Genomic DNA, 12846 nt, shown 5'->3' with positions numbered 1-12846 from the left:
AGTTGGAAAGGTGTCGTCTTCGGGCCACGGAAGTTGAAGTATCGCGGGCACCGCGCACCACGCGCCACGGCTCGCCTGCGTGCGTCCGACAGTGAGCTTGGCAGATGTCGATTCGCCGCCGAGACCAATATTGATGACAAGGTATACACAAATGATGTTTAACAACGACCACCGCACACACGTGCACACTGCTAGAGAGAGAGAGAGAGATGTGTATAACGAAGGCAGAGAGAGCTATACATGTATGGGTGTGTGTGTGTGTGGGGGGGGGGGGGGGGGCTCCACCCTCCACAAAATCGAGGCGGCAGCGTACGTGGAGTTGGCACGCGTGCCCCTTCTTTTTGCTTTGGGGGGAGGGGGCAATCAGAAGATGTATCACGGCAACAGCACGGCCGAAAAGAGAAGCAGGCGGACCGTGTAAATAGAGCGGGCGAGCCGGCAGAACGTGCCCTTTCCCGCTGTGGATGAGATGCGGGTGGTGGCGGTGACTGACGTGACTGCGGCTGCTACCGTCGTCGTCGTCGTCGTCGAGGACGGAAGGGAGGGAAGAGATGGAGGGGGGAAAGGAGATAGGGGGATGGCACGCGAGTGCGTTCCGACGCGAGCCCCAACAACGGAATACACACGCACGCACACACGAAACCAACAAAAATGAAAAGAACGGGAGGGGTGTACGAGGGAGAAGTAGGCACATATCAAGAGAGAATATGTGTAGAGCGTTCAACAGACTAAAGGAGACACCCAAAATCCGATCACACGCACACACACCGGAGAGAAGTGGGCTGGGGAAGAGAGAGAGGCGCCACACGCGAATGCGAATTGCAGGAAAAGACGGTCTCCGGAAGAGGTACAAATCCGTTCACGTCGGTGAGAAGCGAGAGCAGAGGGACGGGAGGGGGGTAGGGCACAACTGGTGTCCGTTCAACTCCGTTGCCACACCAAGAGCTACAGTCGTACAGGAGCGGAGTCGTAGCCCCCTCCCCCTTCTCACAACTTCGCAGCTATCAAGGACGCCACGCGCCGCACAAAGGACGAGGCGACTGCGCTCCTGTTTGGGGAGGGAGGGCAAGGAAGGATGAGGTGGGTGCACACACTGTCCGGTGCCTGCACCTTTGGGGCCGCGCCGCAACACACGAACAAGTCCGCAACGGTGTGCCCTTGTGGGGGGTGAGCTTGGGGCAGAGGGAGGGGGGGGGGCTATGAGTGACTGCACCCTCCTCCTCTCCAGCTGTGCCTCTGCCTTGACAAGCACGCCACACCACAAGAACCGAAGCACCGAGCCCGCTACAGCGCGCACACGACTACTCCCCGCCCTGGTTGTGCCTGTGGCTTCCCTTCGACTTCAGTGAGCGAGTACGAGAGTCGTGGGGGCAGCAGCGCATGCGAGCCCCGGAAAATGGAAAGGAGAGACCAAGTAAAGTGGAGAAGGCAGAGAGGAGTGGGTTAGGCAGACGAAAACACCGCAGCATGCATCAGTCACTCGAGTAAGCGAGGAGGAGAGAGGTAGATCGATATCGGGCATGGGTGCCCTGGCCTCTGCGGTGCACGTGTCCTGTCTCTCGAGACGAGGAAGAGCTCAGCGGGCGGAGAGGGCGAGAGGAGCTCCAGGCAGACCGCGAAACCCCGGCCAGTCACTCTTTCCATCGCTTAGTCGCGAGAGGGGAGGTAGAGACAGACAAGCAGAATATATCTGAAGAGACGGAGTGGCGATCAGAGGACCCGCATCGATGCACTGCTGCGTCACAAGCGAATGCACAGATGCGCCCACACGAACCGGCAGATCCACTAGCTCGCTGCTACGAGGACCGCCGGCCACGGTGGTGCGGCGTTGGTGCCCTGTCGGCTCCCCAGCGCTTCCTCCCTCCACACGCGACCTCTGGCCCACCCAGCCTACCGCTCGCCTCCTGAGTCGCATGTGTTTGCCGCGTGGCTCACTGGCACGTGCTCTTGCTCTTTCCATGGCTGGTCCTCTGACAACTCAGGGCAGGATGGACGCCCCTCCCCGTACGCGGGGTCACGCAGCAGAACAAGAGGAGCGGGGGCGTATCAACAACGCGCGTATGAACAGGAATCAAAAGAAGGAGACGGCACTGTGCTGCTGCAGGTGCCGCTACGCCGCTGTCCTCATCTCCACAACGCCCGTCCCTTCTTCCCAACACGGCTCCCCCCCCCATTCACGGGGCGGGCAACGGCATTAGATGCCGCCAGCATCCAGCACGCACACAGGAGTGGCAACCCTTTACGGAACCCATTCCTCAGCCTCTGCCCCCTCACGGCGCATTACACAATGTGACGTGATACATCGGTACTCGCACATATGCCATCCGGTTCCTCCGATGGCCGCGTCTCGCTCTTTGTCTTTCCAGGCGGCTCTCGAGCACGCCTGCCTCCAAGACGACGGCGTTGCCGCCGGTCACGAGTGCCCTGTCGCCGGGCCCTCTCCTCGCCTGGCCTGTTGCTTCGTACCTTGCTGTAGATACGACAAGACGCGGCATAGGTGTGCGGGCGGGGGCAGGGCTAGAAGTGATGGGTGCAAGCGCTGCGCTGGCTGCGCAGCAGCAGCCGCAGGAGGAGAGAGAGAGAGGTGTAGGCATGGGCCCTGCGGTGTACCAACGTGCTGCGGCCGCTTTCTTTCTGACACGCCGGCAGGCAGGCAAGCGCGCGCGTGTATGTGCGCGTGTGCGTGTGCGTGTGCGTGTGCGTGTGCGTGTGCGTGTGGATGTGTGCGTGTGCGTGAAAGAGAGGGAGGGCGAGACAGAGAAGCCAACAGGGGCGATACCGGTGTTAGAGAGCAGCAACGACGGTAGACGAAAACACACACACACATACATACACATGCACATAGAAAGAGGAACGACAATGATGACGGTCGCGCCGAACAACAGCCGACACGCACGCCATGACATGAGGGAGGGAGGGAGGGAGGGAGGGAGGGAGAAGACGCAGAAACACAGACCAACACGCACACGCTCGCGGACACTGACTCGCGGCATCGCGGACCCATCACCGACACAGACGTGCGCGCATGAGCACACGCTAAAGCAAAGAACGAGAGGAGAAAGGAAGTGGGAAGGGGAGGGAGAGAGAAGAGGAGGCTTAGCAACAGGTTCACAACACAGCACATGTAGAGAGAGAGAAGAAAGGGAAGGGAAGGAAGTGGGAAGGGGAAGAGAAAGGCATGCAAGTGGGCATACCTGCACGACAATAAGCTGCCGCCGCCGCCGCAGCAGCAGCAGCAGCCCGACTGAGTTTCTTGCTCTACTTCTTCCCCCCCCCCTCCCTCCCTCGCCATCACGACCGCTCATTGCCGTTTCGCACGTCGACAGCGCCCCGCCTTGCTCGGGCACGCACCGCATATTCAGTGGCGTACATCAAAGGCGGCAACGACGACGACTACCAACAGAAGACCGATGCAAGGGAGGAAGAGCCCCCACCCCACCCCACCTCCTTGTCGCCTGCCTCGTGCACACACACACACACACACACAGGCAGGCAGGCATGTAGGCAGACGCGCGCGTGGAGAGAGAAGGAGCGGGGGGGCGACGAGGCGGTGCCACAGCACACGAAGCAAAACTGAAGCAACATTCTACAGAACAACAGACGCGCACAGGAGGGAAGACGCAGGGAGGAGAAACAGAGAGAAGGGCACGCACGCATGCATGCACGCGTACCATCCACATCAACGCAGAAACGTACCACTCAGCGAAGGAGAGGATCGCGAGACAGAAGACGAGGAGGGGGCGGGGGTGTGCGGTGGGGAGAGCGCAGTGTGCTCTCCCAGCACCGGCACACACACGCACCGCGCGAAGGAGCAGAAAAAAACGAAACATATACGAAACACGCATGACGGAAGTGCGGCTTCCACGCCATCACGCGTGCGCAGCTCTTTGGCCACTGGAGAGAGAGAAAGAGAGAGAGAGAGGGAGAGACGGAGGGCTGGGCGCAGGCGGACGGATCGCAACGTCAACTATCACGATGATGGGCCGCACAGCAAGGGTCGGGAGGGTACTGTAGCGCCAGAGAGAAGGACCAGGCAGCACTCCCCCGCCCACCTACCCCACCCTGCTCCAGACGGCGCCGGCGTGGAGCAGGTTGAGCGAATGCGGCTGGGGCTGGCGCCTCTGCTTGAGTGGGCGCTGCTGCTTGTGTTGCTAGGGGTGCAGTGGCTACGCGGAGCGTTGAGACGTAGCGTCGGGCGTCGCGCACGACACTTGCGCCGACGAGGCTGGCGTCGCCGGACTGGCCACATCGCTGATCGGGGCGGCACTGAACAACACCGGCGGCCCGCCGGTGGCCAACGCCGTCAGGGCCGCCGCCTCCGGCACCGCATAGATGACGCTGCCAAACGGGTAAGAAATGGGCGGTGGCGGTGGCGGTGCCTGCTCGGTGGACAACAGCGACGACGGTCCAGAAGTCACCGGTGGGGGTGCGCTGAGCACATTCGACATCGCAGCTGTCGTACCACTAGTAGCGGCCCTCCAAGCGTGTGCGGCGGCCATGTGTGAAGGCGCAGCGGCAAAGACAGCGGGGGCTGCGTGCACCGCCGACGCCGGATGCCCCGAAGGGATACCCGCTCCTGCCGCATTGAACAGCGTCGAGTACCCACTCGATGCGCTTGGGAAGTTCAGCGCCACACCCAGCGGCGGCGTCGCCGAGCCGGAAAGGATGTGGGTGCCCGTGCTCAAGCTAACGGGCGAGGTAGACGCAGGAGAGCCGAGCAGGTAGGCGCACTCCGCGGCTGTCGCTGATGGATATCGGCCAGTCACGCCGGCGGAAGCGCTGGCCACAAAGTCTTTCGGGAAAGTCAACGGTGCAGCGGTGCTGCTGGTGCTGCTGCTGCCATCACCGTCACCGCCCATCACCATCATCAGCGGTGTCGGACTCGTCAGCGATACACCATCGGCAGGGCTTGTCAGCGCCACGCGCGCGGAGGTGTAGTGTGCTGCATGCGATGGCGGAGAGCAGAGGAGCGTCTCGGCAGGGGACGGCGAGCACAGCAGCTGCTGCTGCTGTAGGTGCGGCGGTTGCGAAGGCTTTGGCGGCAGCTCAGCCGTGGAAGCCGAGGAGTACGCAGCAACCGCAGCGATGCCTGTTGCAGGGAAGAGACTGGAGCCGCGCGGCTGCGTCGTGGATGCGGCCGCGCTGCCGGCCCTCGTCTGTGCACGCAGCGCCGTTGGTGGCGGTAGCTGATGTGACGGGCGCAAGTGATGCCGCTGGTGCTGCTGTTGGGGAGGCGTGGCTGTGGGTCGGTGCTGTGAATACGGCTCCTCTGTAGGGTGCAGGCGCGTGCTGTTGGCTGCCGTGTTGTTCGCGGAGGAGGTGGAAGGCGGGGCCGCCGGCACCGCCAACGGCGCGCTGCTGAGCACCATTACCTGATCCCAGAGCCCAAAGCGTGTCTGTTGAAGGTTGGCCGTCTTGTCGAGAGCCGGCGACGGAGAGGGAAGAGTGGTATCCGCCGGCGTGTCCCTGCCATTAGAGGAGAGCGGCACCGTCGACGCCTCCACAACGCATCCGCTGTGGGTGCCGAAATTGCCACGCTCTGCGATGGTGGTTGCGCCGGAGCCCGACGATGCCTCAGCTGCCGCCCGGACAAACGCCGCTGCCGCTGCCTCGGTGGTGAAGAGCGTGCCGGTGTACCACAGCGCCACCAGAGCACCTGGCCATGCCGCCACCTCTGGCGTCGCGACCCCACGCGCGCTCTCCGCGTCTGACACGCCAACGCCACGCGGCGGCGCACACGACGGCTCGTCGCTCATGCTACGTCGGGTGCTCGGGGCTGCCGGCATCGTGGTTGTACCGGTGAGTGTGGGGGAGGCCGGCTGCGCGCGGCCGACGGCAATGGCATGCGTACAAACTACCGTTCCCGACAGCGTCACTGGCGCGGCCGTGTCGGTGGCGTCAAGGACTTCGCCACTCGGGTCGCCACGTTCGGTGGAGAGGGCGGAGCCAACTGACCGCAGCCCTGATGAGGCCGGCGTCGACGGCTCTGCAGGAGGTCCACTGAGCAGCTGCTCGGCGTCGTCGGCAACGGCGGCTGTGGGTGCTCGAGCGACAGCCCTCCGGAAGGATGCCTTGCGGCAGTCCATCGGGCGCACGCAGCCGTATCCTTCTGTCGGCACATGAGCGCCGTAGACGACGCAGCACTGCATCATTCTCTCCAGCTCCTCCGACTGCACCTCTGCCGCGACCACGGCACTCGTGGGCTCGTTGTTGTCCTCCGTGTCCTTGCGCTGCAGCTGATGCTTCTGGGTGAGGTACTGCACGCACTGTGCGTGCACCCGCTGCTGCAGTGTGCAGAAGACGTCGATCGGCATGCAGACCGCATCCTGGACAGCGCCCTTGACGCTGCAGCGGGTGGTGTTGCCGGTGCCGCTGCTGACGAGGCTGCTTTCCAAGACATCGGCATCGCCGCCCACCGCGATCATCGGCACCATCGTCCTTGACGTTGCGGCAGTTGGCGACCCGCCAACGGTGGCCGTGGGGAGGGGGCTACCGCACCCACTGCCGCCGGAGTCCCGGCCGGACTCCGGCGACGGCGACAGAAGCGTGTGCGCGATGGACGGCGTCGCCTTGTCCTTCGCGAAGCGGCAGCGCAGCACATGGGACGAGGCCGGCACGCGGTACTGGTGCAGCCCCATCACGCAGGAGGCCGCGTCGCGCTCCTCCGCGAACAACACAAAGCCGTAGCCGCGCGACCCGTTTGTCTCCGGGTGGTGCGCCACCGACGCGGAGACGATCTCGCCGTACCGACAGCACAGCTCACGCAGTTTCGTTGTGTTCCAGGTGAGAGGGAGGTTCGTGATGTACACATTACGGGTCGACGTGGTCGCGGAGGCGGAGGCAGCGGGGGCGGGCGTTGCCGAGGACGCCTTGCCGGACACGGATGTGCAAGGCGCGCGGAACGACTGTGGCAGCTGCACCGTCGGGTGCGACACGGACGGCGATAGTAGCAGCAGCGAGGCGGTGTCGTTGGGGGAGAGCGAGAGAGGACTGCAGAAGTTGCAGCCGGCGCGTTGGGCCGCCGCTGCTGCCATGGCGGTCGCTGTCACGGTCTCTCCGGCCGTGGCGGACCTGCTCGCCGACGCGGACAAGTACGAGAGAGAGCCCTCCTGCTGCTGCTGCTGCTGCTGCTGCAATTGGTGTGGCTGATGAGGGGACAAGAGCGATGGCGTCGTACTCGTTGAGGGAACACGATAAAGGCCACGCAGTGGCGGCGCCGAGGCCTTCGCTACCCCCTTGCCACCCATGAAGTTGCATATCTCGGAGAAGGACGGTGGCATGGACGTCCTGGAGATGGCCATGCAGCTGTTGTTGCCGGTGCCGCCGACTGGAGAGGTGCAACGCAGCGAGTCACCGCCGGCGCACGAGGTGTTCGACGAGGCATTCGCGTTCGTCCTGCTGCTGTCACAAATCGAGTGGCGGCGCGCCTGCGCCCGATGTGCATCGGCCACATTGGCACCGGAGAGCTCACGGCTGTAAAACTGCGGCGCAGAGCCGGGCGACAGTAGCATCACCGACGCAGAGCCGGACGGCGGTGTGCGCGGGGAACGGAGCCCACTCGTTGTCGTCTGCTGCTGCTGCTGCTGCAAGATCCACTGCGGCAGCCTGCCCCCGACCGCGCCCGCCCGGCTGGCCGAGCCCGACGGCGGCGTCAGCTCCGTCGGCTGGCGAAGGCTGGAGGCCGTGCTGTCGCTAGCGCCCTCTTCCCGAAAGCCCGGCGCGGCTGTCGCGTGGGCCATCCGCACGAGCAGCGTGCGCGACTCCTCGCCCTCCGCGTGAACATGGGCCTGGTTCAGCATCGCCATGCATGTCACAGCACTCTGTTTATGCTCGAATAGCACAAAGCCGTACCCTAGCGACGCATTCGTTGTGGAATGGTGGGCAACCTTCGCCGACAGGACAGCGCCGTAGCGGCTGCACAGCTCACGCAGCATCGACGTGTTCCACGAGTGTGGGAGGTTGCGGAAGTACAAGTTGCGCGACGCACGGCCCGACTCCCCCGACAGGGTGGCGGCAGCAGCGGCCGCCGCGGCGGCCGCGGCGGCGGCGGTGGCGCTCGGCGTCAGTGTGTACCCTCCGACGACCTGCGGCTGTTGCTGTTGAGTGACAGCAGGACGCTCATACGAGCCGCTCGGAGTCGACGTCGAACGCGCCCTCGACGAGTCGCTGAGCACGGCGGTCGCAGCGGCTGTGGTGGGTGGCGCGGGATGCAGATGTGCCGCCACCACCTGGCCTGACCCAACGTATGCCTGTGGTGGGGAGTAAAGCAGCACATTCGTGCTGCCTGGTGGCGGCGGCGACTCCATGGCGACGGTCGCCTGTGGTACCTGATACAAGTAAAACGGCTGAGCGTTGGGCGAGGACAAGAGCGAGCTGCTCAGCATCTGCCCCCCCATGCCCGTGCCCGTCCCAATGCCCGCTGTGTCAGGCTGAACGGCAAAGCCGACGTCGGTGCTGTTCTGTGCCGCAGTGCTGCCGCACATCGAGGCGCCGCCGACGCTGTGGTAGTGGGTGGCCGCGATGGACGCCTGCGGCGGAGACACGTACCGAAAGCTGTCAACGTCGCCCAGCGTTGGCATCGCAGCCGTACCAGCAGGGCAGGTGCGCGGCACCGCTACCGGCGACGCTCTCCGGCCATGCGGCGAGGGATGCAGCGAGGAAGAGCACTGGTGGTGGTGGTGGTGCCGCGGCTGCGGCTGTTGTTGTAGCTGCGGCTGTTGTTGTAGCTGCGGCTGTTGTTGTAGCTGCTGAGCTTCGTTCCGAGACGGCGGCACAGGGATGGAGGGCTGCTGCGGCGAGGTCAAAGATGCCGGGGCGGAGGGTTTGGCTACGGTGCCGGCGCTGGTTAAGATGTACGGATAGAGCGGCTGTTGCTGCGACTGTTGTGCGTGCGCAGCTGTGTAGCCCGGATGAGCGGACGTCACGATGGCCGTCGCAGGATCGGCAGCGGCAGTAACCGGCGAGGGCAGGGGCTGCATCGACTGGAGTGGCGACACGATCGCGCTGCCGGAGGCCACAAAGTAGGGCGCCGACGATGGCACCGCAGCCGCTCCGATAGCGGCGCGGTTCGGCATCTGCGGGCAACCATCGGCGCTCCGGTCTCCCCAGCGACTGCACTGCGGCATACCGGGCGTCTGCGGCGAGTGGGGCGGATGCCGCTCGTTTTCACCATCGCCGGGGCCGCCGGGTGTACCGAAGGAGGTGGAGAAATCCGTTTTTGCGCGGTGAGCGCACGTGAGCGCGCCGTCGTCGGTGTCGCTCGCCACCGCAAGCAAGTGAGACACTGTTGTGGGGCCAGCGCGCAGCAATGTGCGCCGCTCACCGCCGCCACTCACCACATCGTCCTCGCTCGCGAGGTCGTCGAAGCGCACGGCAGCATCGACGGCCGCTTGAAGGGCAGCCGATCCGTCCTCATCGTCGTCTGCTCCCCCGAAGAAGCCGCCGCTGCCACTGCTCCGCCTACTTCGCGACCGCAGCAGTGGATTTACGTAGTGGTCGCCGTACAGGCCGTCCATCCCTGTGCTCGTACCTGCGCGAGCGATGCCGACGCTGCTACTACGGCTGGTGGAACCACTACCACCAACTGCTGCCGCGAACGGGTCAATGTAACAGCGTGCTGCTGCTGCTGAGTCGTCGCTCCGGCTGGCTGGCACCAAGATGGCGGAGAGGGGCTGGCCTTGGGAGGAAAAAGAGGGCGATGGCGCCGAAGAAACAGGCAGATGCGTCACAGTCGCCGCAACAGCTGGTCCGGATGCCATCAGCTCCTGCTCTGATGACGGTGCACTATGAATGGCGGGCCCACCTGTTGGCGCGAACTCGCCATCACCACCCAGCAGCCCATGATTCAAGAGGTTCTGATGACGCGCCGTGGCGGTGAGGGAAGAACTGCAGACGTCGACTTCACCACGGAGAGGCGCACCGCTGGCTGTTTCCGGTACCGCTGATGCGTATCCCTCGTCGCTTCTAAACGCATCCGTGCATTCTTCAAGACCAAACTGTCCTCGCAGCGGATGCGGCTGCGGCCCGGCGCCACCGACACCCTCCCCAGGTGATCCGAGAGCGTGGCGGTCAGCGCCATCACCACCACCCGGCGCCGCCATGTCGGAGTCGTCAGTGGCGCGCATTGCATACGAGATGTGCAGCAGCTGCCCTTTCGAGCAGGCGTTCGGTCTCGATGTTTCTCTCCTCTCCATCCCTCGCGATGCACGCCCGCGGTGGTCGACGTCTCCGCGCCCTCGTTTTCTTCTCAATGCCTGCGCGCGACAGCGCGCGAGAGACCGAGGCAAGGAGGCTAGGAAGACCGCAGAACACACGGAAGGCGACGAGCGTGGGATTGGGGCAGGGCGGCACACGCGCAGAGGAAGCAGCCACCGCGTCCGGCAACGAAAGGAGCGCACGCGAGAGAACGCAACAGCAACAGGAACTGAAAGGCAGAAGAGAACGACGCCTGACGCGCTGTGCGCTCCCACAAGCGCGCGCCACGGGCAGTCACGCAGAGTGGGAGAGCTAGATGGATGGAGAGAACAAGAAGGCAGGCACACGCACGCACGAGGAAGAGGAGAAGAAAGCAAGAAGACCAACCACAGCGAAGACACGTGTGGGGAGGAGCGCACGATACCATTCGACGAATCGAAGAGTCTCGCGGCGTCGCAGAGGAGAGCACAGAGGCAGAGCCGGAGCGATCAAACCCGGAGACAGACACACGCGGCTCTTCTCAGCAGCTGCTGCCCCCAACAGAGATGATGTGAAAGCACGCACACGCACACGCGGAGAAAAGCAGAAAAAGGCAAGAAAAGATTGAAGAGAGGAGAGGAGAGGGCGGCGGCGGCGGCGGCGGTGATGCTGTTGTGTCTGCGTGCACCTAGGAGTATAGCCTTGACCTTGTGCTTGACGTATTCAGTTTGTCATGCATATATATATATATGTGTGTGTATATATGTGTATATATGTGTGTGCATGTATATACGCACAAGGATGTGGCGCTCCTGCTCTGCTCGCTACCGAATCTCTCGCGCTGTCTCTGTACCCCTCGATCCCTCGTCGCCCCTCGCTGCTTCGTGTGCTCGCTCTCGGAAAGACCGCTGTTGCTGCTGTGTGTGTTCCGGTTTCGTTTTACATCCACATGTACGCACACACACACATATATATATGTATATATATATATATATATACATACATGTGTGTGTGTGTGTGACGTCAATGCGCGCCTCACGATAGAAGAACGGCAAGGACAACGATGCAGCGCAGAGGAAGGAGTGGGGAGGGGGAGGAGGGGGGGGGGGGGGGGCTGGCAGCAGCGGCAACCACCGTAGCCACCACGACACCGACGCGACGAATAGCGTGTCGCCAATATCTGTAACAGGCGGAGAGCGAGGAGGACAGTCGGAGGAGAAGAAGGCCGTGCAGGGCGCGTTAACTAAAAAAAAAATGTACGATCAGATAAGAGACACACGCGGGCAGGGGGAAGAAGGGGTGGGTGGGTGGTGGGTCTGGCACGCACGCCGCCACGCACGCAAATCAATTTTGTTTTTCGAGGGAGGGAGAGGGGGAGGGACAGGAGGAAGCTCTGGTATAGAAAATATATGTGTACAGCATATATGTATGCATATGTGTATGTGTATGCGTGTGTGTGTGTGTGTGTGAGCACGCATGCAGGAGCGCAAGGGACCCCGACGCCGCCACCTGTGCAAGCGAGGGAGGGAGGGACACCCCGACGAAGGTGTTCGAGACCGACACGCGCAGGCACACACAGACACACAGAGAGGGAAGGAGGGAAGGGAGGGAGGGAGGGGGGGATGCGCGCAGCTGTACACAGGGTGGGCACCAACAGCCCAAGAGGATAGTGGAGGGAAGAAGCTAGTGATACTGTGGGGAACCCCCCCCATCAAGGTAAATAGAGATACAGACGAAAGCAGAATCTGCCGCTTGTTCAGGAGGGAGTAGGGGAGTAAGAGGGAGGAGCGGGGGGGAGGAGGAGGAGGAGGAGGAGGATGGCCTCGAGAGACGAAGCGAGGCGAGGCGAAACGATGAAGGATGACGGCAAGGGAGTATGCACACACACAAACACACACAGGGAGGGAGAGAGAGGGAGAGGAGGAGGACAGAGACAACCACCAACACCAACAACAACCAGCAACAACGACCAACAGAGATAATAAAAATGGCGGAAAGCAACGAACTGAAGACGAGGAAGGGAGGCGGAGCGGAGGTGCGCCGGTGATGATGATGATGATGGCGACGTACGAACGCCAGAGGAAGCAGTCAAAGCAATGGCGCGACGGTGGCGGTGGACGGGCGCAAGCGGGAAAAAGATGACAATGGACACCAACAATGGCACTCGGAGACAGACAACCAGAGAAAGAGAAAGAGAGAGAGAGGGAGAAAACAATGAAAAAGATAGACGGCCTCTGGTATATGATGTGTGTGTGTGTGTGTGTGTGTGCGTGGGGGAGGGGGGGTGCGCGTGCGCGTATGGGCGTGAGAGGGTACGTTGCTGCTATGGATACAAGTACGTTCTCCCTGCAGGGGAAGGCGAAGAGAGAGAGAGAGAGAGCGCGCGTGCGTGCGGTGCGTGCGCGGGCGAGCAAAAGGAGGAGGAGAGGGAGGAGAGGGAAACGAAAAACGAAAAACGAAAAGATATGCGATGGGATGTATCGAGGTGGGAGGTGTGGGAAGCGTGCGTGGTTGCCGGAGGCGTACCGGTGAGGGGGGAGGGGGGGAGGGATGTAGGTGTGGGTGGGATGGTGGGGTGGCCTGGAGGAGGGATGGAAGGAGGGGGCCCTGTCGGTGTGGCAGTGGTGGGTGGGTGGGTGGGTGGGTGGTGGTGGTCTGGGTAGTGTGGTGCAG

The 12846-nt window shown here is 63.1% G+C and overlaps 1 protein-coding gene across 1 annotated transcript; it reads right to left on the bottom strand.

The window, feature by feature from the left end:
- Nucleotides 1-4166: 4166 nt before the first annotated feature.
- LMJF_06_0770 (RNA-binding protein-like protein) lies at nt 4167-10193 on the bottom strand (the record flags this gene model as incomplete). The annotated part of the gene is made up of 1 exon (XM_001680796.1): nt 4167-10193. The coding sequence occupies one exon, from the start codon at nt 10191-10193 to the stop codon at nt 4167-4169; it is 6027 nt and encodes a 2008-aa protein (XP_001680848.1).
- Nucleotides 10194-12846: the final 2653 nt, after the last annotated feature.

Source organism: Leishmania major, chromosome 6 (assembly GCF_000002725.2).
Source record: "Leishmania major strain Friedlin complete genome, chromosome 6".
In the NCBI taxonomy this organism is placed as follows: domain Eukaryota; phylum Euglenozoa; class Kinetoplastea; order Trypanosomatida; family Trypanosomatidae; genus Leishmania; species Leishmania major.
This window is presented reverse-complemented; position numbering and strand designations above follow the sequence as displayed.